Source organism: Cyprinus carpio, chromosome B20 (assembly GCF_018340385.1).
Source record: "Cyprinus carpio isolate SPL01 chromosome B20, ASM1834038v1, whole genome shotgun sequence".
Lineage (NCBI taxonomy): Eukaryota > Metazoa > Chordata > Actinopteri > Cypriniformes > Cyprinidae > Cyprinus > Cyprinus carpio.
Window position 1 is genome coordinate 9,340,332 of NC_056616.1, and position 25,982 is coordinate 9,366,313.

At 36.4% G+C, this 25,982-nt stretch overlaps 4 protein-coding genes across 4 annotated transcripts in view; 2 read left to right on the forward strand and 2 right to left on the reverse strand.

Moving 5' to 3' along the window:
• dnm3a (dynamin 3a) overlaps positions 1 to 2,940 on the forward strand; it is a 45,516-nt gene extending 42,576 nt beyond the window's left edge. The window contains 4 exon segments of the mRNA XM_042747472.1: positions 124 to 288; positions 1,267 to 1,502; positions 1,960 to 2,115; positions 2,814 to 2,940. Coding sequence (XP_042603406.1) covers positions 124 to 288; positions 1,267 to 1,502; positions 1,960 to 2,115; positions 2,814 to 2,940 — 684 coding nt within the window.
• Positions 2,941 to 10,379: 7,439 nt separating this feature from the next.
• pigc (phosphatidylinositol glycan anchor biosynthesis, class C) lies at positions 10,380 to 12,126 on the reverse strand. Its single transcript, XM_019098708.2, has 2 exons — positions 12,113 to 12,126; positions 10,380 to 11,267 (listed from the first exon to the last, which is right to left on the reverse strand). The coding sequence occupies exon 2, from the start codon at positions 11,253 to 11,255 to the stop codon at positions 10,383 to 10,385; it is 873 nt and encodes a 290-aa protein (XP_018954253.2). The 5' UTR covers positions 11,256 to 11,267; positions 12,113 to 12,126; the 3' UTR covers positions 10,380 to 10,382.
• Positions 12,127 to 14,045: 1,919 nt separating this feature from the next.
• tmed5 (transmembrane p24 trafficking protein 5) lies at positions 14,046 to 16,845 on the reverse strand. The gene is made up of 4 exons (XM_042746770.1): positions 16,414 to 16,845; positions 15,630 to 15,727; positions 15,331 to 15,511; positions 14,046 to 14,352 (listed from the first exon to the last, which is right to left on the reverse strand). Exons 1-4 carry the CDS (start codon positions 16,591 to 16,593, stop codon positions 14,134 to 14,136), a joined length of 678 nt encoding a protein of 225 aa, XP_042602704.1. The 5' UTR covers positions 16,594 to 16,845; the 3' UTR covers positions 14,046 to 14,133.
• A 990-nt stretch (positions 16,846 to 17,835) lies between these two features.
• Positions 17,836 to 25,982, forward strand: part of suco (SUN domain containing ossification factor) — a 51,501-nt gene continuing 43,354 nt past the window's right edge. Inside the window, 1 exon segment of the mRNA XM_042747064.1 lies at positions 17,836 to 18,014. Within this exon segment, the coding sequence (XP_042602998.1) occupies positions 17,962 to 18,014 (53 nt within the window). The 5' untranslated portion in view covers positions 17,836 to 17,961.

The window sequence follows — 25,982 nt, forward strand, 5'->3', positions numbered from 1 at the left end:
GGTTCACTTTATGTTTGTGCACTCATTGCCCTCTGAAACACCTTTGTCATCTCCCAGTATTGACAGTACATTTCCTATCCAGGTTTGCCCACGTCTTCATCTGTCTTTTTTCTGATTGCTCAGGTGGATGGAGAGGGTTCAGCTCAGGCGGAGAGCTTCTCCATGGACCCTCAGCTGGAGCGTCAGGTCGAGACCATCCGCAACCTGGTTGACTCGTACATGAGCATCGTCTATAAAAGCATCCGAGACCTGATGCCCAAGACCATCATGCACCTCGTCATCAACAATGTAATTAAAAAAATCAAACCAGTAAAACTTTTTTTTTTTTTTTCATGTAAGATGCAGAGATATGTATTAATTCATATATTTTATTTAATATAAAATTTACCATATCATGTTAACATAGGTTTCTGCAGTAGGGACATTTGTTTTACATTAGTCTTTTATTCACGTTATTTATTACATTATTATATTATTTATTAATCTTGTTTACTGTACAGTTTTAAAGCTTTATAGTAATTTTACCTCAAGATGTAATAAAAATATTATACTTCCATACACTTTAAATTATTCAAATATTAGTATAGTAAACTTTAAGTATAGTAAACTTTACATTTGGAGTATATACTTCTATGATATATTTAGATATTTGAGAATTGTTTTGTAATTTAATTGTAAAAGAAATGGTATTTAAAATCTAGGTTGGGTTAGTATGAAAATGTGTAATTCTCAGGCCTTTGCTCAGAAAGAAAATCATATTTTAAGGCAGTATTGTGCAAATATATTGGCATATTTCAAAATATTTTTTGAACTTGGCAGTGTTTCGACACCATGGAAAAATTTCTGGTCAGTTTGCAATGTAATTAATTTTACCATCTTTTAGTCACAATTCATTTATGTTTCAAAATCAATTCCAGAATAGTTTCACTGTGATTTTATACTGACTTAAGGACTTTTAAATTCATACATTCTAATAACATAACAGACCAAGCTGCAACACAACAGAAACAAGCCACAACACAACGAAATGAGTCCTATGCGTTGTGTTGTGGCGATTTCATTGTGTTGTGCACTACTGTTCCACCGTAGTTATTGCTATAGCTATCGGTATAGTTAACATTCTTGGTTTACATATATTTGTGTGGATGATGTGTGAGTAGTTCAATATTCGGCCAGTCGGCCAAATTGACTGTGTTATCATCTCACTCTATATAACTTCAAATCCTGTTCCTTTTTTAATGTGGAAACTATGTTCTCCACCCATAGGTAGAGGAGTTTATCCACTCTGAGTTGCTGGCTCAGTTGTACTCCTCAGGAGATCAGTACTCTCTGATGGACGAGTCTCCTGAACAGGCCCTGCGCAGAGAGGAGGTGCTGCGTACTCACACCGCCCTGAAGGAGGCTCTAAACATAATCACTGACATTTCTACTTCTACCTTCTCCACCCCGTTGCCACCCCCAGTAGATAACTCTTGGCTCCATAGTGGCTCGCTACACCGAAGGTACCTCACATCTCCACTTCCTGTTCAAGGTGTCTTCATCATCACTCCACCTCCAACTTAAGAATTGAATCTGTACTCCGGCACATAATTTATGGTGGACCGTTGGCACTCACATAGACTGAATCACCAGGATTTCTGCAAATTTCATGTTGTTTTCCAGGCCTAGGAAAAACTGATTGAGATTAATAACAAATTAAAAGTCATGGAAAATTGATTTTTATAGAGCTTCAAACTCTTGTGTAGAGTGTTGTCAGATGGGGGGTGGTTCTTTTCAATGAATCGTTGAACCACTTCACATCAGTTTGAATCATTTCTTAGTGAATCATTCTGAATAAAAATTATCCTTTAAAATCTTTATCAAGTAACCACAAGTGACTGCAAATAAAAATAACTGGTAATGACAATGTTGTGGCCCACCTAAACAGCTAATGCATCCATCATTCTCGTTCTCTCTCAGGTCTCCTCCAGGTTATAGTGTCCCTAAGAAGCATCCTGCTCCGCCTGCTCCTTCTTTACCAGTTTGCTTGGATGCTCCTGCCCCACCGGACTCCAACAGCATGGTCATTATCTACAATTTTGGTTGGAAGATCCTGGTCCATCGTAGTGTTACAGGGTATAATTTTATTTGAATTTGCTTTGGAGGTATTGGACCATGGCTTGTTCCATTTCAACAAACCTAATTTCTGCAAAACATGATTCATCAACCGATGTTTATCTACAGTAGGAAAGGGATTTTGCGTGTGATCCCTCCATTAACAACACAGCTGAATAAACTTTCGATTATTAAAGTACCCAGTGACTAGAGGGCTTGAATAAGGTGTGTCAGCACTGAAATAGGCTGAATATTTGAAACGAACCCAGTGACCTGTAACTTCACCGCATTTTTAAACAGTATTTCAACAGTTTTCCGAGCTTGAAAGCTGTGGTGGACTTGTGGTTTCCCCTTTCCCAGGTTTTATCTTCTGTGAATCCATGTTGTTGCAAACTACTTATGAACCAAGGAGGTCTATGAAGGTGTGGACCAATTTTCACTGTTAATTTGTTGCTTATTAGCATGCATATTAATAGCATATTGGCTGTTTATTAGTACTTATGAAGCATAAATTAATGCCTTATTCTGCTTGACCATATTTTAGATCCCTTAATCCTACCACATACCTAAACTTAACAACTACCTTACTAACTATTAATAAGCAGGTAATTGAGGCAAAAATCATAGTTAATAATTAGTTAGTACTTAGAATTGGTCCCCAAACTAAAGTGTGGCTGCAAAAATTTGTTTGCATAAAAGGTCCACTGTGTGGTGTACAGTATGAGGCACTGCTCACACAGAAATTACTTTCAAACCAAGCAGCTTTTAGTCGTTCAATGTGATGTGTCTAGCTTTAACATGAGCAAAATCTTCATGGGGAACTTTTACTCCCCCAAGCGCGACTGATTGTGCAGATTCCTATTTGATTGACTGGATTTTGCCCACAAAAATTTGCCAAGCAGCGGTAAATGTGACTGCACCTTAATACAGAGAGAAAGCTATCCGTTAGCATTCCTATTCATCACAACGGCAGTTCCTTGGCAGGCATAGGTCCCTATGGAAGTATATGATTTGAAATGTGCCATATTTCCTCATCGGACCACAGAAACTATTAACTTTTAATGCAAAATGAAGAGCAAAAGGTTGTAAAGCCCAAAATATACCTCAGTTTTGACTCACTCGTTTGGTGTATATATGTACAGCTAAATGCATAGTCTTTAAAAGTATGGGCTACTCCATTTCAGTGGTGGACGAAGTACACAAATCAAGTACTTGATTAAAAGTACAGATACGTATAATAAAATACTACTCCAGTAAAAGTCTCGTAAAAATGGCCCGTATGGTCACCCTAATAAATAGGGGTGGGAATCACCAGAGGCCCCACGATACGATATTATCACGATACTTGTGTCACGGTTCAATATTATTGCGATTTTAAATATATTGCAATTTATTACCTTTTTCCAACTTCAAATTATGTCCCCAAATGAAAACTTCATCTGTTTTAACTAAAAAGAAACATTTCTCAGTTTGTGTATCTCACTTCAATGTTGATGAGTAACTTTTTTTTTTAATTTATTTAATTTTAATTTTTTAATTAAAATGTAAAAAATTTATTTGAATTTGAATTTGAATTTTTATTTTTTTTTCACAAAAAGTGTTCTTGTAGCTTTGTAAAAATTTGAGTTGAACCATTGATGTCACATGGACAATTTTAACAATGTCCTTGCTACATTTCTGTGCATTGAACGTGGTAGTTCCATTGCTGTCTATGGGAGGGTCAGAAAGCTCTCGGATTTCATAAAAAAAAAACTTAATTTGTGTTCTGAAGATGAACAAAGGTCTTATGGGTTTGGAACGACATGAGGGAGAGTAATTAATGACAAAATATTCATTTATGGATGAACTATCCCTTTAATAGTCTTCAAAAACACAGGAGCTCTACACAAACACACTTAAAAGTTTTATCCTTTGTTAAGACGTTCTGAGCAATTAAATACACTAGAAAGTTTTATCCTTGTCAAGTGTCTGTGTTCTATTAAATTATTAAGTTTTGTACTTGTCAAGTGTTTGTTCTATTGTTGTTGCCATCTCCAGCAGTTCGTTGTAACTCTCTGAATCTTTTTTGACTGTTAAATCTGGCTGTGTGCATACAGTTTGTGTGTACTCTGCTGATGATGAAATTTACGTCATAAAAACTGAAGTGTACTTTGTGTTTAACTAATTAAGTTTGGTTGCACAAGCCTGTCATCTCATAACCGGGCTGAATGTGCAAAAATTTTCCTGGAAAAGGTTTATTTCTATTCATCAGAATGTATTTAAACTAAATTGTACATTTACAATTATAACTTATGATCAATATTACATTTTTATTCACACACCCCCAAATCAGAATGTCAGAAAGTGCACAGTTGCAAGAAACCCCTTAAGTTAAGAAAGCCCTTAGTTATAATGATAAGTTATTATCACTTTGGGTTTTTCTTGCTGCAACCGGCTGCAGAGTTTCCCACTGGTTGTTATTGTGTTGTGGTTGTTGTTGTTGGTTCTTATAATTATTATGATTATAGCATGTATGTATTTTGGAGTTTGATTGTTAAAAAACAATTTAAGATCTGCTAGTTCTGCTGTCCTTCCCAAATGTTGGGATTTATGCTCGTAGTGAACACGACTAATAGGACTTTCCATGTCCAGAGAGCAAGGCTTGTTCTTGGATCTGTGTTTAGGATTAGTCTCAAAGCAGTGCACTCAGAGACCAGAACTCTTTGTGAAATATACGCATACCTACCTTCACATGCATGATAGATGAGACCACGTGCTCACTGGTCCCAAAACTACAGCACTAGATCACAGACACTGCTGTCTCCACTCACCATGAACATATGGTTTTGAGTGTAAAGGAAAAAGAAACTTCAACTTGAACAGATGTCATTGCTCAATCACACAGGCAAGCATATTTACATTTGAAGGCTTTTAAAAATCATGTAAATTTTCAAGGAGCAGTGAAAGTATGCACTGCTGGCAAATCTCAAACAAATGGTCAAGAAATGTCAAAATCATATGTATTTCACACACCAAGAAAGATATAGTAAATTTGCACACCAGGCTAGTGATTGTGTGCTTTTTGTACTGCCTTTGATTTTAATACAGAAAAATCATGGTGTCTGGATGATTTAAATTGTATTACAGCTTTGAGATTTTGTTTCTTTTTTCATTTGCATAATATTATTAAAAGAATAATACAGAAATTAAATATTGATATGAAATTTAAGTTTTGGTGTTTTGTTTATTTTTTTTTTTGCATAATATTATTAAAAAAATAATACAGAAATTATATGAGCAAAAATTTTTTAATATATATATATATATATATATATATATATTTTTTTTAATTATGTATTTTTATAATTGTTTATAAATGTATAATTTAATATATTTTTTTTTTTTTATATTTTTTTAATATTTTGTTTTTAATTTTTTTTGTTTATTGTTTTGTATTCTTTTTATATTAGTTTTTATTTTTTGTTTTGATTAATATATTTTTTGTTGCTAAAAATAGGGTTTTGCTTCCTTTTTGCACAAAGTCTATTTTTTTCTGTGGATCCGGACGTTTATTAGCGATTCTCACACGTGACTTGAGATGGGTGGAGGTCTTGTTGAAAATGTGTTTTTCATATTTGAGTGCAGACAGTCGTTATTCTTTTTATTTGTTTCTAAATTTTGTGTTGTTTAAGTGTCTATTTTCTTTCACATGAAGGCTTTGCATATGTCTGACAGTTCTTTGATTATTGTGTTTTATGGATATCTGGTATGTTTTGTATTTCATATGAACAAGAATAAACCAAACCAGAAGCATGACTTCATTAAAGGAGCGCTGAGGGTTACGGTCAACTTCCTGCTCAAACCGTCATATCAGTATCCACAAACTGACCATATCTTTTCCTTTCTCACCATTCTAGCGGCGTTCGCTTCTTTCAACACTCTCTTCGGTTTTTCCCTCGTGATTGTTCCTTTTCTCGCTCTCTCATTCCTTACCTTCACTTTTTGGCCCATTTTGCCCAGTCTTTTTTTCTTCTTTTTTTTTGTTTTTTTAATTTGTGTTTGTTTGGGGGTCTGTTTGGACCTCCACCCTTTTTCTCCTGCTTTTTCTCTCTCTCTTTCTCCCCCGTTGCCCCTTTCTCCCACTCACTTTTTCACATTTCCTCTCACCATCACTCATCTCAACTCTCCAACTTTCCCTCTCTTTCCTTCCACCCCCATTCCCCTTGTCTTTTTTCTCCTTCACTTTTTGCAGAACTCAACATTTCCCTTTTCTTTTTCCTGCTTCAGTTTTCGGAGTTTCCATTTGAAGAGCAGGCCTGACTGAATCTGAAGACCTAGGCAGCATTTCTGGGCACTAAAATGGCAGTTTTGAGACACTGCCAGCATCTCATCAAGCAACGTTCCTCTCTCGCACCTCATCCACTCCTCCAATTACACATTCTTTTACTTTTAACTTTCTTTCTGTCTTCCAGTAAACCCCTGGCATTTCCAGGCTGCTAGATCTTGTATGTTTCCTCAAGCGTTGTTTTGCTTTTCTTTCCGTCGTCTCCGTCCTTTCTTTTTCTTTCTGTGAAACCGCAGTCCTGCATTCGCCGCAGCACAAGAAAAATAAAGGCCACTCTCTTCTCTCTCCCATCCCAGAGAGCTGCTCCTTCTGCCAGCTCCATTAGAGAGTGAGATTCCTGCGTCTCCACAGGGATCTTTCCAGGACCAACTCTGCAGGAATGCTGGACTCATATTCCCCTTACACACACTCACACTCTCATTAAAGACGTACCGACACCGTAGCTTGTGATTGTAACATGGTCAGCTCACAATAATGTGCTCTTTTGGGTCTAATTAAAGGTGATGTGTCACTTTTTCAAAGTTATAGTACTTCTATTCGAGTGTAAGATGCAGAGACATAGATTCTTTGTCACAGCGGTGCTGTCAAAGTCTTGCTTTGTTTATTTGAGCGTCCTGGCCAGAATGGAACCGGAAACATTAGTTTAACCAATTACGTGTGTTTGTGGTGGGATTTTTCTGAAATCACAAACTTTAGTTTTAAGAACTGCTAGTAATTACTGCTATTAAAGTTTGGAAAATTCTTAAAAAAGACATTCTTTAAGAAAAACTCTAACACTTTGGGGTAAGGTCAAAATTAGTTCATGCAGTAGGTATCACAACTAAACAAACAATAATTGCTATTCTAGGTTTATGTTAATTTGTAAATAAAAAATCGTATTTTGTTCAAATGTATATGCCACATTTTAAACGGGTCAGTAAGATTTTTTTTTTTATATAATTTTGTAGTAAGTCTCTTTTTTGTAGTAAGTCTATAGTATTATTTGATTACAAATAATGTTTTGATTGTGATATTTTTTATATATTGTTTTTTGTTTTATTTCTATTATTGTATAAAATGTTATATTTTTTTGTTTACAAATAATGTATAGTTTATTGCTGTGATGCAAAGCATCATTAGTTTAGCCTTTAGTGTCACATGATACCTTCAGAAAACATTCTAATATGTTGATTTGCTGCTCAACAAACGTTTAGTGTTTATTATTATAAGTGTTGAAAACAGTTGCGCTGTTTAATGTATTTCTGGAAATGTGAGAACAGTATTTATTTGAAACAGAAATCTTTTGTGACATTATAAATGTATTTTCTGTCACTTTTGATCAACTTAATGCATTCTTGATGAATAATAGTAATCATTTCTTTCTGACCCCAAACTTTTGAATGGTAGCGAATGTAAATCTACCCCTAAATTAATAAATGCTGTAAATCTGTTGTGAATTGTTAGTTCATGATATCTATACATTAAGGTTCAATTTGTTAACATTACTTAATGTAAAGTATCACTAAAAAACAAACCAGTAAGCACATTTGAGATAAAATAAAAAAAATCTAGATATTTTCACAATTACATTAAGAGTTCTTGATGTTCAGATTTTTGTGTATGACTCACAGCAAATCAGCAGGGTTTGGTATTTATTTGTAGTCCATCTACAGAAAAATCATTTTTGTGTTCTTCTCAGTCCTGTTGATCTGATCTGGCCATTTGTGTTCATTTTGCTTTCATTTTCACAAAACAAAACACACTCACAGGCAATTGTAAGCATATGCAGACATCTGAAGCAGAGCAGTTTATGGGAGATTGTTGTTATTTCCATTAGCTGAATTGGCAGAGCTGTGAGCTGTGACCTATAGCAGTCTGTTCTGACAGCTCAGGTTATGTGTAATGTGTTGCAGGAGACAGCCACCGGCGGTGCCCACTCAACAACCCCACTGAGACACGAATGCCCACCTGTGAGAGAAAAAGCACCAATGACAAGATCTGCTTGAATTTTCATTAAGAAGACAGCAAAGATTCACATCTTAGACACAGTGAAAAACTATCAAAACAGATTTGGGTGTAGCAAAACTGATCTCCAGATGGTGTTTTTGCTCAGCGATTTTGCTTTTGGTGGTGAGATTGAGCACTGTGCTGAGGTTTGTTCCTGTTTTGTACATATGTTGATGTTTGCAATGCGAGTGAGTTTCGTTCAGCTCTTTATCAGGCTTAAATAAAAAGCATTTTGGGATTTTGTAAATACTGTGTGCTTAAGAAGTCCATTTTCCTGTAGTTAGTAGGGTTGTATTGTTATAATTGCTCACGGTTAGTGATTGTTATCTGAACCAACCCCTAATCCTGAGATTAAAACTTCAGCGTGTAATATCTCACACTGATTGTGCTACGAACATGATTTATATCTCAAATCGTGCAGCTTGTAGAGGAAACACCCACAATAGCCAAGCATTGTTGTGAGAATTTACAGCAGTACTCTCGTTTTCAGAAAATGGTAAGAAGAAAAAAAACATTGTTAATTTTATTTTGCCAAACATAACTTCATTAATTTATAAAAAAAGTATACAATTTACAAGACGCTCTTTTTGCACAGAATGCTTTCATTTGGCAACTTTATTCCAGTGTCACACAGACTGTTTATATATAAACTGTTAGTTATAAATTATACTATAGAAAAGCCAACAAAGGCTTATTATGTTCTATCAATTGAACACTGGCAGAAACGTCTGCTGCTATGCCGTTCTATATGAACAAGAATTAAAGCTGCAGAAATACTTGGGACAGACTGACATCTTGTGGGCAACAGCTTGTCCAGAACAGTTTCGACGCTGGCAAATTTTCTATCACCTTCATTGAAAAAAAAACAAAAAGGGCTTGTAACATCAATTTATAGAAATTCTGCTACTGGGAAAAGGAAAAAAAAAAAAAAAAAAATTTTATTTAATATTTATTTAAAGAATAAATAAAAAATATATACATTAGTGCTGTCAAATGAGTAATCGTGAATTCATCACATCCAAAATAAACGTTTTTGTTTACACAATATATGTATTGATATATTTCGAAAATGTTTACATGTATTTACATACATATATTTATATTCTTACATTTTATATTATATATATAAATATAACAAACATATTTTTCATGATTATATACATACATGTGTTTATATTTATATATGCATTATAAATATACACAGTACACACACATATTATGTAAACAGAAATATTTATTTCCAATACAGTGAGGATGTTAAAATATTAGCATTATTAAAAACAATTTAAACTTTTAATCAAGCAATTCCAGAATATGCATATTTATATATAAATACTGTTAAAAAGAACTCCCTACTTTCCATATAAATTATTTTAAAATCACAAAACATGTCTTGATCATACCCCAAAAAATCTAAATTATATGATTTGCCTAAAAAAGTCTATTATTAAGTTAAGTTATTTTCTTAAACAAAGAAAAGAAAAAAACTTTCTTTATTTTCCTTTTTAATTTGTATAAATGGGACCTAGACATCTTTTCTTAAGGCTCATCCATTTAATAATTTAGTTTTATTGTATACTGGCAAAATTAAATGAAATTTCCCAGTAATTCTTCCCTGAGCTTAAAGGCACAGCTTACCCCAAAATAAAAATTGTCATAATTTCCTCAAACTTTTTCAACCTGTTTGACTTTCTTCTGTGGAATACAAAAAACTGTATCTGTACAATGGAAGTCAAAGGTAAACAAAACTGTTACCAATATTCCTCAAAACATTTTCTTTCATGTTCCACAGAAAAAAGCAAATCGTACAAGGTTCGTAATGACATGAAGATGAGTAAATGATGACAGATGATTCATTCTTAGGTGAACTATCTCTTTAAGAAAAGTGCAGAAGACTCTCAAAATCATATCTCTTAAGTGTGTATATGGGTATATTGATTTAATATTTTATTATGGTATTATGAATTTTTATTTTCAATTAGAGGGGCGGGTCCTCTCTAATCTCTGCCTCGTCCCAAGGACCGTGGATGTTGTCCTTGTGCCTCTGCAGGTGGACCAGCAACAGTGGACAGACTAAAGTTAATGTTAACAGAGCCAGTGAGAGGAGAAGAGCCCCCTCGGGCCACAGGCTCCCCAGACCCCCGACTCCAGCCAGACACACCAGCACGGCTGCCCACGGGAAGCTCCACTCCGCCTTCTCCCGCATGCGGTGCAGCAGGCAGGGCCACAGAGCGAACACCAGGAGGGCACAGCTCAGCATGGTGAAGGTATGCAGGGCGCCAGGCAGCCGGGACGCCAGGCACACCGACGCGAAAAGGGCCGCGTTGAGGGAAAGACTGCCCGGCGGACTGGGCTGAGCATACGGGAAGGACACCAAGTGAGCCAGGAGCATCACGGCTGACATGGCGTAAACAGTATCTGTACTAACCGACTCGGTCAGAGTCTTTAAAACAGGTGAAAACCCAAAAGTAAACGCCAGGAAGATGGTTGCGCTCTGCAGGTCCGCCAGGCGCGTCCGCTCCCGAACACAAAAGCCTCCCAGGATCTCATAGAGTCCGTATCCCAGCAGAGCACAGCCCAGACAGACCCAGAGCACCGCGGACGGCACCAGTTCTCCCTGCTCCATATAAGACCATAAAGTGAGGAAGACGGCCACGCAGGACACCTGCTGTGCGATGAGCCCCGTCTCGCGCACCACCGCCCAGTAACGGTACTGACGCACTCGGATGTTGCGCCGCAGCTCCTCCAGAAAGCGTCGGTCCACATAATTGTCTGGAAAAGGCTGGCGTTCATATAGGACTTTACGCCACGGGACGGCTGCAGGAGCTCCCGGACCACTGTCTGCCCCCATCACCTGTCAAAACTGACAATACACAACCATCATCACTACAGAAAGGATTTAAAAATAAAGATTCAAATATTAATTTAATAAACAAATGAATAAATCCAAGTAGCATACATACAAAGAGAAATATAATTCATTTTTAAATGCCACAAAACTTTGAGAAACAATTTTACATGACCTATAATCAAAATATTATTGTAAAAAATACATACAAAGAGAAATATAATTCATTTTTAAATGCACATTTTCTAACAGCTTTGTTAAACACTAAATAATAATCAAAATATTATTGCACAAAATTCAACGTTTTTGTTCTTTATTTATTTTTAAAAGCTGGAAATGGTGTAGAAACAATTTCCACACAGAATTTGGTAGTAAATTTCACAAATTTTAAATAAATTAAACAGTGGAAATGGTGTAGAAACAATTTCCACACAGAATTTGGTAGTAAATTTCACAAAGAAAAGACTAAATAAACGTTAGTCCTCTTTTTCTGTGAAAATGTATTCAATGACGAAAACCACAAACAAAAAATTTCAAGCGTAAGGTAAAGAGCGTGGCGCCATCTTAATAGACTTTTCCCCTCACAAACGTGTGTGTTTGTGTGCATACACAAAAATGTGTTTAATCATTTTTAAAGAGAACCACAGAAATCTTCATTTTGTGTAAGTTAAGCTACTGATAATCAAAATATTATTACATGAAGATTCAGCCTTCGTTGGGCTCTAGTCTGCGTGACCCTGACAGCTCATTCACAAGAGATTCGACTCTCCTTCGACCGATCATACCGTGTGTGGAGACAAACTATCGTCATTCGTATTGAATACATAGAGGTTTTAAACCTATAAAATGTAATATATTACCGAAACAGCAGGATGGTGTGTGGTGACGTTTTTTGGTCTTTACTATTGTATTTAGCTTTTTCTCTATTTCAGGACTGTATGTGTTTAGTCACAGCTGTGATGCGATTTTAGAGTAGGAAGTGACGAACCACAACAAAAATGCGACTGTAGCGTAAGGTTTTGTATAACTATTTTTTTTCAAAAATGTGGGTTGTTGTGTGTGTGACAAATGTGAAAAAACCCATTGTAATCAGTCAATGTGTGTGTGTTTGATTTGTGTGTGTCATATTTATTGACTTTGAACTGTTCAGGTTTTATCCAAAACCTATTTTGAAAATCGATGAAGCTGGCAGTTTTGCTTAAAAAAAGTCTCACAGAAGGTAGAGTTTAATGGACAAGAGATGTTATTAGAAATTCAGCCATAAGAAATCCAATTCAAGTTGTTCAAGCTGTGGAACACCCTTCATCAAATCAAGCATACAGTGAAAAACGATTTCAGAAAATCGAAAGCAAATCCACATGATTGGATAATGGAAATTTAATGTTTATGGAGATCATTTATTTAAATATGATTGATAATGGCGCTTTTTTATTCTAATAAAAGAATTTCAGAAAATCAAAACCACAGCTGGCTTTTAGTAGATAAAACTGAAAAGCAGTGCAACTATGATATACTGAAAATTTAATCTCATGCACAAAAGAGAGTGATTTGATCAAAGAGAGCAGTACACTTGATTTATTAGCACAGTGAGAGCAGCTTCCCACAGGACCAGTGGCTCTCGGTGGTAGATGGTTGTCGTAGTAACAACACAGAAATAGCTCAAGCGTCACCAGACAGAGACAGAGAGAGAAACTGCACACTGCACTGCAACAACACAACAGCCATTAAAATACTGCACTTTAAATCAAGCTCATTCACCAGGGAAGAGGACTCCGGCCTCTGAATGAGTTCTAATGCACACTGAAGCTCAGGCTGCTGTCATTGACGGATGAGGGATTGAGCTGCTGCTGGTATTACTAGTGCTGCTAAATCCTCCAGAGCCTTATAGAGCGGAGAGTCATATTCAGCCTGGCACTCACCGGGCCTCCTAAGAGTGCTTTTAAGTTGGCATAGCTCATGTGTGAATACAAGGTTATGGTCTTTATTAAAAAAAAAAGTCTAATTCAAAGCAAATGTCAATTTCTCTTTGTATTCATCTTGATTTCAAACCATTTTTCTGAGAAAAAAAAATAGAGTAAGAGTAAGTTATGCTTTAAAATGTGTTTTTCAAGGTGAAAAAAGTTTGTATTATTCTTCATATTAACTGATATTTTAAAAGATTTTAGCTTTGATCGGTTTTTCTCCCTGTAAATCCCCCTCACTTGAAGAAGTGAATTCAAGTCATTGTAGGTATGAATTGCATTTTTAATGTATTTTGAAATAAATTAATAGACCTGGAAAAAAACATGAGCGCCATTAACTATTAAAAATTGTTAATAAGAAAAGGGTCACAGCATCTGTGTATTGGGTGCGTCTCTTTATAAAATTATCAGTAACAGATGGGCAAAGCAAACAGAAAATGGGCGTAGGTGTGGTTAACGTATGAAAAAGCTCTCAATATTTTAATCAGACATGATACGGCTCATAAATGCTTCACAATAGCGTCATTTCAAAATACTTTGCTAGTTTGTTACAAAAATACGAAACGTGCTGCATATCAGTGTATTCTTATCAGTGCCTGGAAGAATTCAGTAACTACACGTCGCACAAAAACTCTGATAGTCTAATAATATCGATTTAAAACTAAAAACATCATGTTCCAGGTAAGATCTGTCACATAGCAGCAGCTTAGAGATCAACTTCAAGCTCTCATTTTATCGGCTTAGTCAAGTAGAAAATGATTGTCTTGAGCCATAATAAAAAAAGTGTGGAGGTGTTGAGAATAAAGATATTTTTGGTGGAGGGGAGCTTGATGGGAGCAAACGGAGGATGGAGCTGAATATGTCAGGACAGAGAGACGTGTGTGTGTTTGTGTTTTTCAGTCAAGTAGCAGTAGGGGAGGCTATGTGCGTGTTTTCTTCTTGTCGTTGAAGAGGCTGCGCAGCAAGTACACCTGGACCCCGGATACGATCACCATGACAACAAGGTTGGTACACGACCACAGGTTGACACGGTCGTAGTTGCTCTGTTGCAGGTTGCGGTCGCGGGCTTCGAAGGCTTTCAGCAATGTCTGGATCTGAAGACTCTTTCCCAGTCGAGATTTCACGCTGTTGATGGTGTCCTGCAAAGAAAGACACACTCTGAATGTGAATATTACTGGCATACACCAACACTGAATTTTTATTTTTAAAGAAGTCTAATATGCTCATCAACGCTGCATTGAAAAATACAGTAAAAATGGTGAAATATTATTACAATCTAAAACAACTGGTTTCCTTTTGAATATATTTAAAAATGTAATTTATTCCTGTGATGAAAACTGAATTTTTTTAGCATCATAACTCCAGTCTTCAGTGTCACATGATCCTTCAGAAATCATTATAATATGCTGATTTGGTGCTCAAGAACATTATAAGTGTCTGTACTGTCATTTTTGATCAATTTAATGTATCCTTGTGGAATAAAAGTATTACGCTGTTTCAGGATTAAAGGAAAAATAACCAACGGCCGAGACGTAAGGAGTCCCACACAAACAGCTACGAAATCGATAATATCTCCACTCTGAAACAATGGCAGGTCCACTCAGAACTTTGACCCAACAGGAACACACAGTTTCCTGCACAGATGGGATTTTAATTAGAAAACCTCCCTTTGCTTCCTGAAATAGCTTGTTAAGGTTGAATCAGTTTATATAAACTTCTTTCAAGAAAAACTGTCAACTACTTGGCTAGCGGTGCCCGGTTCTTTACTATCAGACCATTTCACAAGCACTTGGGGTCACGTTCACACCACCTGTGCTGCACTGCATGCTGGTAGTTTGGCATGCCTTGTCAGGTTATCTATAGCTACAGTTCAAACAAAGGTCACTACCTTAACGTATTGTTAAAATATTCCCATTTAAAATAACAGGAGACTATAATTAATATTTGTTTCAGTATTTTTTGATGCATAGAAAGTATGCAGTAGAACAGGATAAATGTTTTTTATTATTTTTATTTTTATAATTTTTTCATGTGAAATGATTAAATGTTTTTTATTATAAATTTTGATCAATTGGTACTATACATCATGCGCTGACTGAGACACGTGTTTTTCATACCATGATATCCTCCAGCTTCATGTCCAGAAGGTCTGCTCCGTGCACGTACGCTTTCCAGTCCTCCATTTCCTCGCCGTCCCCCATATTGTCCAAAATCAACTCAAAGAAGATGACTTTCTCAGAAACTGCACTGAACGTATTATCAAAACAGAACATGTAGTCTCCCTCTTCTGTTTCCACTCTGAAGTAAAAAAAAGTCACATAAAAAAAAAAAAATGAAGAAAGGTCAAGCACGATAATCAGGATGTGATTGGCTCAGTGTATTATATGATTAAACTGTGATTGTGGGTAAAACGTACGTATGAACCCCATGTGTAAAGCTTACTGAATTGATTATAATGTGACCGCTGGGCGACTGCAAGTAGAAGTCCACATCTAGACTCGCCCCATCCAGAACCTGCACACAGACACAGAAGGATCTGCTGATTCTGCCCTCACAGCATGAAGCTCCGAGCTTACTGGGGGCATGAATCACAGCCCTTCTGGTACTTTTCCTTCTCCCAAAATGACCTTTAGCTCCATTGTGTCACTTCTCCAACTTCAGTATTGTGTAAGCTGTTTTTTAATAATGCATGATTTTTTATTGTGTTGGATTATTGTTTTGAGTTAGATTTTGCTTTTTGTTTTGCAACCAGCTCATAGGCAAAAAAAAAATGGAGCTAATTAATAAGAAAAAACTTTTTACAAAAATAAATACAAGAATATTAGTATAACAATTAAATGTTTTACCTATATGTAACTACATTGTTCTTTGCTGTGCACAAAAAAGTATAGTCACTATACAAAATCATATTTTTCATTCATATGTCATGTTTTAATTCATTTTGCTTACTTAAAACATTAACAAATGCATTTCACACGATGTATACAACTTTGAATTAAAGTTACCTTCATGTTTCTGTGGGATTTTAAGTAGCTAACTTAATGCAGAACATTTCTTTTGATTATCTCACATCTCATGTTATCTATTTTCTGCGTTCAGCTGATTCTACAACACGCATGCGGACATTATCCAACAAAAAGATGCAGTGTATCCAGTATCACCAACACACAGGCTGATCAGAGTGAAGTCTCCAGATGTACCTGGTACTCGATCTCCAGCGAAGCGTCTTTCTTCATGCTCTGGAAGAAGCACTCTTTGCGTCCGGCGGGAAGAGTGAAGGTAAAGTCACCGTCCAGAGACTGAGAGAAAGCGCTGATCACACACACACACAGCGATAAACACGCCACACACACTCTCAGCACCTCCATACTCCACCGCATCTTCCCAGACTTGTAAAACTTTATCAACAGCCGATGAGAGTTCACTTCTGTAAACTTCAGCCGCTGCTCGGGACAGCTCAGCAAACGAGTTGGGAATGCTCTGACTTGAGGACCCCGCCTCACAGACGTAGAAATGTTATTTATCGTTTTTAAATCTGCCAGCACAGGTACTTCCTCTTTTTATAAGAAATGAATCAAGTGTATAAAATTAGGGAACACGTGTTTTACGAGAATGTATTAAATATTTATATGCACGTACTACGTACACTGGCATATAACGCGACGTCCTGAACTACTGCATTATGGGAAATGTAGTCTCCTGTGCATAATGTAGTTTTACGCTGCATTGTACGATACTACCGTTCATTGAAAAGATCCGGTTCTTTTCTCATTTTTATTCAGAGATTAATCATTTTCCCTATGCATAATGATAACACAATAATTTATATTCTCAGGGGGAATATAAAATATGCAGAGAAATTCAAAAATAGGTATATAATATGTTCATTCAATTATTTAAAAATAAAGATTCGAATCGACAAACGAATCGTTTACAACCTGGATTTTTTTTTTTTTACTACATCACAGAGGTGGCCCACTAAACAAGTGCATCGGTTCAGCTTGAGGTGAGGAATATTTGCACCAAAAATAAATAAATAAATAAAGAAAAACCAAGATGGTGTGATAAAATATACATTTGTTGATTAGAGATATTGCACACACACACACACACACACATGCATATAAAATTCTAGTAAAGGACCAAAAGCATTGCGTCCGAAACTTTCTATGGGTGGCGCACAATCCACTAATAAACGTTTCCCTCAAAACCTAAATTGAAGTTATTAAAAACATAGCAGATATTTTTAATAAAAAAGAGTTAGGCTAGTAATTTAACTGTTAAACGGATATTGAAGTGTTTATAAAGTATCATGCAGATGACTGTCATGTTTTAAACCCCGCAAGAATTAAACACGAAAGGGGTTAAATATAACAAAGTAGCTCATGTGAATGTTCTAGCAATATTTCAGATCTCTTATCTTTGAGGTGACGCGTCTGGTGACAAAACTTCCAACTCATCTAGACCTCGAGGAGTGGGCGGGGTTAAAGTAATACCCGATTCCTATTGGCTGAGGACGGGGCAGCTGGAGCCGCGAGCGATGTTTAGGGGGAGGAGTGTGATGATAAGCAGAAGGCTGTGCAGCCGAATGAGCTTCTGAATGGGGGGTTTGCAGCCTGCGCTGAAACACACCCCCTTACCTTAATACAGTTTTAAACAATTAGCATTATTAGCTAGTACTGGCCTCTGTCGTCAGTATTAGAGGTGAATAGCTAAAAAGCGAGGATGTTGGTCCCCGCGGGAAGATAATGAAGAAGCTGCGCGTATTGTTGCTGTGCGCCGTTTTAGCTCTCCTGTGCTGGTGAGTCTCATGATTTTGTTTGTTGAAATGCTGTTATAACGTCTCTATATGTCAAGCTGCGCCATAAAAACACTGATACTTTGACAACGACATAATTTTCCACTGTGTTTCTAATGATAGCTTCATGCTAGATGCTAACGTTAGTTCAGTAGCCTCAGAGGTGGGATGTATTTATAAGCTTTCTGTCGAATGACGTCAAATAATATAAGCCGAATACTTTTTATTATTGGCGAATCGCTTGCATCTTGTAAAGAAATGTGCTGACAGCCTGTTGAAAGTAGTACTGGACCTCCAGCTGTCCACTATGAATGTATGTTTTTGATTTGTGGTTAATGTTGTACGGTGTACAGAAAGCCCAGATTGTATTGTTTGGATTTTATGTTTTGTTTTTAAGCATTTAACAATTTTAATAGTATTTTATGTGTGTTTTTTCATTTTTTAAGGGTTTGTTGAACTTTGGCATCAGCTTATATAGTTTAATTTTGTGGCAGCACAAAAATTTTTATGTCCATTATCATGAATTATGGTCAGTTTTTGTTTTTCAAGCTTAGTATGTAGGTAAAGCCTCATAGTAACTCTTTCAGACTATGAACCTCTTGGATTGCATGTATTTAAAAGCAACAGGCTGCTTTCCAGTTGGCTGAACTGCTCGAGCCTAATTTTTTTTGCCCTGACCACTGTAGCAAACTCTGTTACTTTGAAAATGTTTAATGCATTTGAATATGTGCATATCAGTGATTAATTGCGCTTGCTCTGTGTGCCAGGCTGATGTGGCATCCATCGTGGACAGGTGGTGGATTAGTCGTATGGTCATATGTTGACTAAGCAAGCTCACAGGGTGCTGACGCAGGTCTCAGTACCTGGTGTGATACAAGTACACAATTACACCCTGTGCCTGCTGCCGGACATCCTATCAGATTGGTGATTTTAATAACGGGCTGATATGAAATCTCCCTGCTATTTTCATAACGGCTGATTACAGAGCTTATATTACTGTGCTTTTGCACAACAATTGATATGCTAGAAAGGTGAGACAGAAAGATGTTCACTCTTGGTTCTAGCAATGTTACCTTGTAAGTAAAGGTAAATAGAAAAAATTCGATTTTTAAAATTGTGAGGATGTCTTCATACCTAAATGACAGGGGAAAAAATGGTGAGTTGCATAAGAATTGCATCACATATGCACAAATGCACAGGCTGCACAGCTCATAAATACTCACAGTTTTTTTTTGAATGTTTTGTTATTTTTTATTATTTGATTGTGCTTTTGTTTGTTTTTTATGTTTGGGTGGCTTTGTGAGAATATAAAATTGGTGTGAATCTAAAGTTAATGATTTTATTTGTTTTTTTTGGCACTTTTTTTACAGAAAAGTAAGCATTACACATCAGAACAGCAAGGGATTCACAACATAATCTGAACAGTAAAATAGCTTCAATTACATGAAAGTTTCTGTAGTTTTCTTTAGAATAACATGCGCAGATGGAGCATGCATGACCAGAGATTTTAAGATGGTAAACCGAACGTGTTTTGCTTCAAATATAAAATAGGTCTGGAAGGCCAACCATGCATTTCTGAATTGAGTTGTCATGCTTTATTTTTTTTTTTAAGATGGTAAACCGAACGTGTTTTGCTTCAAATATAAAATAGGATTATTATATTATATATTATTTTTTATATTTATATTATTTTTTTTTTTTATAATATTATATATATATATATATATATATATATATATATATATTTTTTTTTTTTTTTATATATATATATATTGTTTTTTATTATATTTTTTTTTTTACTTTACTTTTTTTACTTAATTATTACATTGCGTTAAAGTTATGTAAATTGTGTAATTGGTAAAATTCAACGTATTTATTTTTGTTTTTGATTTTATTTGAGACAGATACTGTGCAAGGTCTAGAGGGGGCCAAATAGCGGGGAACCCGCATCTATTGTTACCATCTTTCAGCATTTGAGCCTTTGCCGAATGGTCCTTTTGTTTAGTTGAATAATTACAAAAATAGTCAGGAATCATAACATTCTTTTCCTAACATTAGAATGAGGTTAAAATAAAGGAATATGTATACAGATGTGTTGTGAATTGGGCAGAATTATTTTGTAAGAACTTTACCTGTGCGTACAGATTTGATTATTCCTGAAAAAGACCCAATGTCTTAACTAAATTTTTTACATTTACGGTTCTTACATGGAAGTGTGTAAGCAAACAAGTGGTTTTACTTAATGCCTTAAATGCTGAATATTGTAGACAAACACATTAGTCCAAAATCATTGCTCACTCACTGATTATGCAGTCACTTATTTGAATAGAAAAAATGACACACGATCTTCCAGACTTCTCTCTGACGATGTATGCAGGACTTCACAAATCATTTTTATGTTCATTTTCTTTATGACTTATTTAAATCGGTAAAATTGTGAAACAGCCGCATGAACTGAAAACTGATAAGGTAAACTGTAAAACTCAGCACTAAATAATTGTTACAACTTGCATTGCTGCGGTTCTTGTGAGAATGGGTTCTGTCTTCAGGGTACATTGGAACCGGTTGGATGAGGAACAAGCCAAGTCATTTGACTTCATCCATATATGATGAAAGCAAACACTTGAAATGCATGGATTAGTGATTTCCCATTATACCTATGCTCTATGATTATTCAATGTTGCTAGCGTCAATCAATAAAGCTAGCAGACACGATACCATGACAGACCAGCAAACAAAGCACAGGGGCTGGTAGACCAGCTGGCTTCCTAATTCAATCCTTCTTATCTAATACTCGATTATATAACGTCATTGCTTACTACTCAGGGCTCAGAATGAAAGTATTATCCCGCTAAATCATTATCAGCCTCATGCTGCTATATGTGCCACACAGATCCAGCTGCAACAATGGGAAACGGTTTGAAGGTATAGGCTAAACAATCACATAAGCTTCAAAATTATTAAGAAGGGCATGCATGGCAGTTTAAGAATGATATCATCACACATTCTGTGATATGAATAGTAAGATTAACACCAAACACCTACACACATAGAGATAGGAAACACAGCAAACGTTTACCTGCAACTAGAGTTGAGATGTCAAACATAAAACACTAAACATCACCTTATGCAGATTTATTTTAGAGTGCAAATGCATTATTTTTATTAGAAGTATAAGAATACTATGATAATATGATGAAAAAAAAGAAACTTTTCTGGCTGCTAATAATTACTATAATAAAGATTACCTTTAAGCAAACATTATGATGACAAAGGTAAAAGTCAAAATTATCATGCAAATAAATATTAAATTTTGATTAAAACAAATAGTGTGGTTCAGGGATGGTGTATTTTTGCTGGCCAAAACCAAGTAATGAGTTAGTGTTTTAGCGCTTTTGGCATTGTCCTAAAGTCAGTGGGTTTTTTGGACAGAAATGCTTGAAATAAGGTCAGTGGTGAACACAACCTCAAGATAATTTAATGTTTTATTCAGAGATACAAACAGGTAAGGGGGGGGAAAAGGTGAGAATATTGCGCAGAACGGAGGCATGCTCCACACTAAGTTTATTTTAAAGAGATTTGCTGTACATGATCTTTTGTAGTTACTTTAAAGTTTTTTTTTTTATTACCTTATGTCCAAAAACTGTTATTGTTTACACACACACATGTTTTGCAAAACTCAAGATTGAATATATTTGGTCAAAATCCGATGTTATTAAAGATGAAGTGCTATGTATGCAGGCTATTTAAGACAGTATTGGCTGATTAGATGGCAATGCTGACCTAACATGCAAACGTTTGCCCTCTCTCTTCACCGTTTCCACATCTCAGATCTCATGTACATACAATATTACCCTTTTTAGACATAGTTTTTGAAGTAAAGAGTAAAGAAAATACTATACAAAACTTACTGAAACAACAGTTCTTTATTTACCCTTTGGATTTTTTACGGAGCATTACACACCAGAACAGCAAGGGTTTCACAACATAATCTGAAAAGTAAAATATCTTCAATTACATGAAAGTTACATGAAAGTTTATGTAAAAAGTTGTTAACCTAAATGGGATAAGAGGTTGTCATCATCATCAAGGTAAAGCCTCATTGTGGTTATAATCACACTTTTGCAAACTATTCTAACTCAAAATTTCAGGGAAAAGGTTTATATATATATATGAAGTAAAGACTGAAAGATTTGCCACAAGCTTAAAGGTGGTGATGGTGATGACCATGATGAGGTTTGTTTATAGCCTACGTTTAGCTTTTTACTTCTGCTGATTGTATTTATCCATAAACTTTTGTTGGTCACAGAGCTTATTTTTTCTGCAAATATCCCAAAAGCCAATGCAAAAACAGGGAGGCAATCTGATGCTAACTTGGCATTCAAAATAAAACATGTCATCACTGCAGCGCTCTATTACAGTCAGCACATAGTGCGAGTTGAAATGTCAGCCCACACTTACATGCTGAGAAGAGTGAACACAAAGGTTCCCTACAGAGGAGAGGTTAACATGCAATATGCTGACATTCCCATGTTTTAAACAGCAGTTGAATGATCGGTTCACTGTTCATTAATCAATGACTGAACACAATCCAAACTCAGAAAGCCAGTACAAGGTTATAATGGAAGGATTTTAATGTCTTTCCCAAGACCCAAGGTGGGTGATGGGCAGTTTAGAGTGGGACATGCTTAGAAGGTAAATTTTTTTTATCATCTCTGGGGATGGGTCATGACCATAGACTGTATAAAAACATGGACGTAGTGTCCGTGTCGTCACCCATAGATTCCTGAAGAGTTTTTGAAGTGCAAAGTGGATGGAGCTGGCCGTTGCCATCTTGGCAGCGTGTCACTGCGCGTCTCTCCCGGATAATCGAAAATGGGCAAAAAGGCGGGAGCTGATTGCTGAAGCCACGCCCACCTAGTGCAACGGCAGTGTCAGCAGCGTGAATTCACATGTCACTCAAGTGGCCACTCCCTTAATTATGCAGAACTTTAAGGCTTAATAAAATATAAACAGATTAGTTACAATAAAATTCACCCCCTCACAGTTGTCACGAAGGGCAAAATTAGCTATATAGACCAAAATCATTTTTTTGAACCAGGGTGTAAACATGTTTTTTTTTTCTGCTGTAAAGTTGGGCATTATAAGATGGGGAGTCTATGGGATTGAGTCCTTTTTGCAGCCAGTCGATGAATTGCAGTTTTAGTCACTTCCTTGTTGGCTTCACGAGAGAGAGAGAGGGAGGTTGCCGCTTGGTCACGACTAGTAAAGTTAGTAGAGCTAATCATTCTGAGCAAGGAAAAACTCTGAGAAGCTGAGTTTTTAAATTCAACCCCATTTAAATCACTGCAGCTCACATGGACATATTTGGTTTTTGCAATGCAACGTGTTGAGCATTTAAAGATGCCACAAATTTAAACTTGGTTCATTTTTATAAGCATTCATAATAGTTCTGTGAAAGGTAACAGTTGTTTGTGTCTCACAAAGAATTCAAGGCCTGCATATGAGCATTTTGTTGCTGGAGGCGTGGAGGAAGATGTCACAGCAGTATGCTACATTCTCAGCTATTATAAGTACGGGAGAAGGAAATGGACAGGAGGAGGAAAAGAAGGAATAAGGGAAAAAAAAATAAACAGCACAGGAGAAGAGCCTCTGGCTTTGGGTCTGATTGTGTGCCAAAGCAGCACCATGTCCTTCCCATAACTGTAGGCTATGCGTTTCTCTCACTATTTTAACTTTATTCCCTCTAACACGTTCTGAAGGTTTTATTTTTTTTTCACCCATTGAAAACAATCACTCATGTGGCAATATAAAGATCGAAGCAGACTAAAGAGAGAAGGACAGGAGAAACACATGTGAGGAGTGCTCTCACTAGTCTCCTTTCTGAAGTCAAAGTTCTGCACCACATCGTTCCATTTAAAAAAAAAAACAGACGCCGTTGTGCTCACCCAGCCACAACCAAATATCTGATCATTCAAATATGAGATCACATGACATGCAGTTTGAATACAGCAAATCTGATTAAACTTTGGAAATGTATTTAACCCAACTGTCTTTTATGGACAAGTGCTGCAAGCTTTCCTAAAAAAGCTGATATAAAACAAAATAATCATTTCTCACATGACTCAATTATCCTGCATTTCTATAACTAGATTTAAAAAACTGAATATCCTTATGAAAGTCCTAAAAGAGTGACCATGTGCTCATGTCCAAACCATGTCTATATAAGGGTTTTCTATACCTTTCCTTTAATAATTTTGTCACTCTAAGGCTGCGTTTACACTTGGCAGTAACATGCGACCTGTATCAAGATGTTGTCCACATACACATTGAAAAGACAAGCGTAAACGCGCTTCTGAAAGGAAAGTTATCTGATCAGCGTGTCCTGGTCCAGAAGTAGTTGAGGACACATTGTGATCTGATCTCAGTGTAATATAAATGCAGTCCAGCCATTGTGTCTGCATTCACAGGTTGACATCACGCAAAACCCCGACCCATCTCTCCCAAACTGTCACAAGAAAGACAGAGAACAACAGGCTGTGCAGTGCTAGTTAGACTCGTAGACTTATATCTTTGATTTGTAAAATGTCCTGCGACTGAAAATGCTTTTCAAAAGAAAACCCACCATTTCAGTTTGACATTGGACCGGGTTATTCTCTGCAGACTTATTTAAATATTTCGCCGAAAAGAGAGATCCGATCGGTTATCCAGAGAGAGAAGTCAGTTGATGTTGCCAAGTGTATTGTTTCTCCTCTATGCCCTGCCTTCTGAAACGCTTCGATTTTTACAAAGCTCATCGTTCTGAAAAGCAAGGTGTACGCTGATTGGCCAGCTATCCAGTGCTTTGTGTTTGGGTGAATACCTCAAGTGTATGACGGAAATGTTACGCCCCTTACCATACTGTGATGCCGTGTCCCGTCGTGATGAGACGAAACCAATAAAACCCATTACAAATGAGGCATTTGTTGCATCCAGTGGGGACATAATTACTGATTATAATGATTTATACTGTCTTTTTACGCGTTGCTTTGCGTATCTTGCAGCGTAAACATAAAACCATGTCTGCAATTGTGATTGGAGAAACAACAAACAACAAGCACTACTCTACACTGCTCAAAACTCACGTTTCAATCATTGGTGGCAAATTCTTTAAATATGAAAACATACTTACAGGCTGTGAATCAGAAGCGCCAGACTGTCCTTGTAAAGTTGGAATTGCCCCATTTTATAGAAACAGCCTTTGTGCACAGCCGGCATTTTAAGCTACTCTCCCAGGATCGGGAAACAGTCCTCCGTAAAATGCGCTGCACACATCTGTATATTTGGGTTGAACTGTTCTGGAACAATCCTGTAAATACAACTTAACCACTGATTTCTAGTCATGTCCTCTTTTGGAAGGCCAAACAAAGTAGTTTCGCTTTCACAACGAAACATACAGTGTCTCCACGACATGGCGGCGGGGGCAACAATACTACAGCGAGAATTAAATTTACGCCTTTTTTCTTTGTGAAACATTTGGGTGCTGTTATGCAGATCTTCCCACAGAGTGACATAGAGATGTGGGGCGTGTTTAAATGAGGCATTTTTGGAGGGCATGAACGAGTCTTAACTTTTATAAAGAATATCTCTTTGGGTTTGAGACTTTAGTCTTTGCAACTTTAGGGATCTTATCTATGCACAAACAGCTTGTAACGCTCCATAGAGAAAGGAAAACTTGAAACTGCATCATATGACCCCTTTAATATAGACCAAGATTACAGAAATTAACCAGGCGTACATATGCATGTCTGCGTTGTTATTTAGAGAAACCTCACAGCTCAAGCTATAATACTGCTTTTCTTAATCTTTTCTCATTATATGATGAAATGCATTTTAAAATGAAATGTCCATATATAAAATTTCATCTTAACATAATTATAAGGCCACAGAGAGTATGTGATTTTTAGCATATGTGTGATTTCAGTTCTTAAA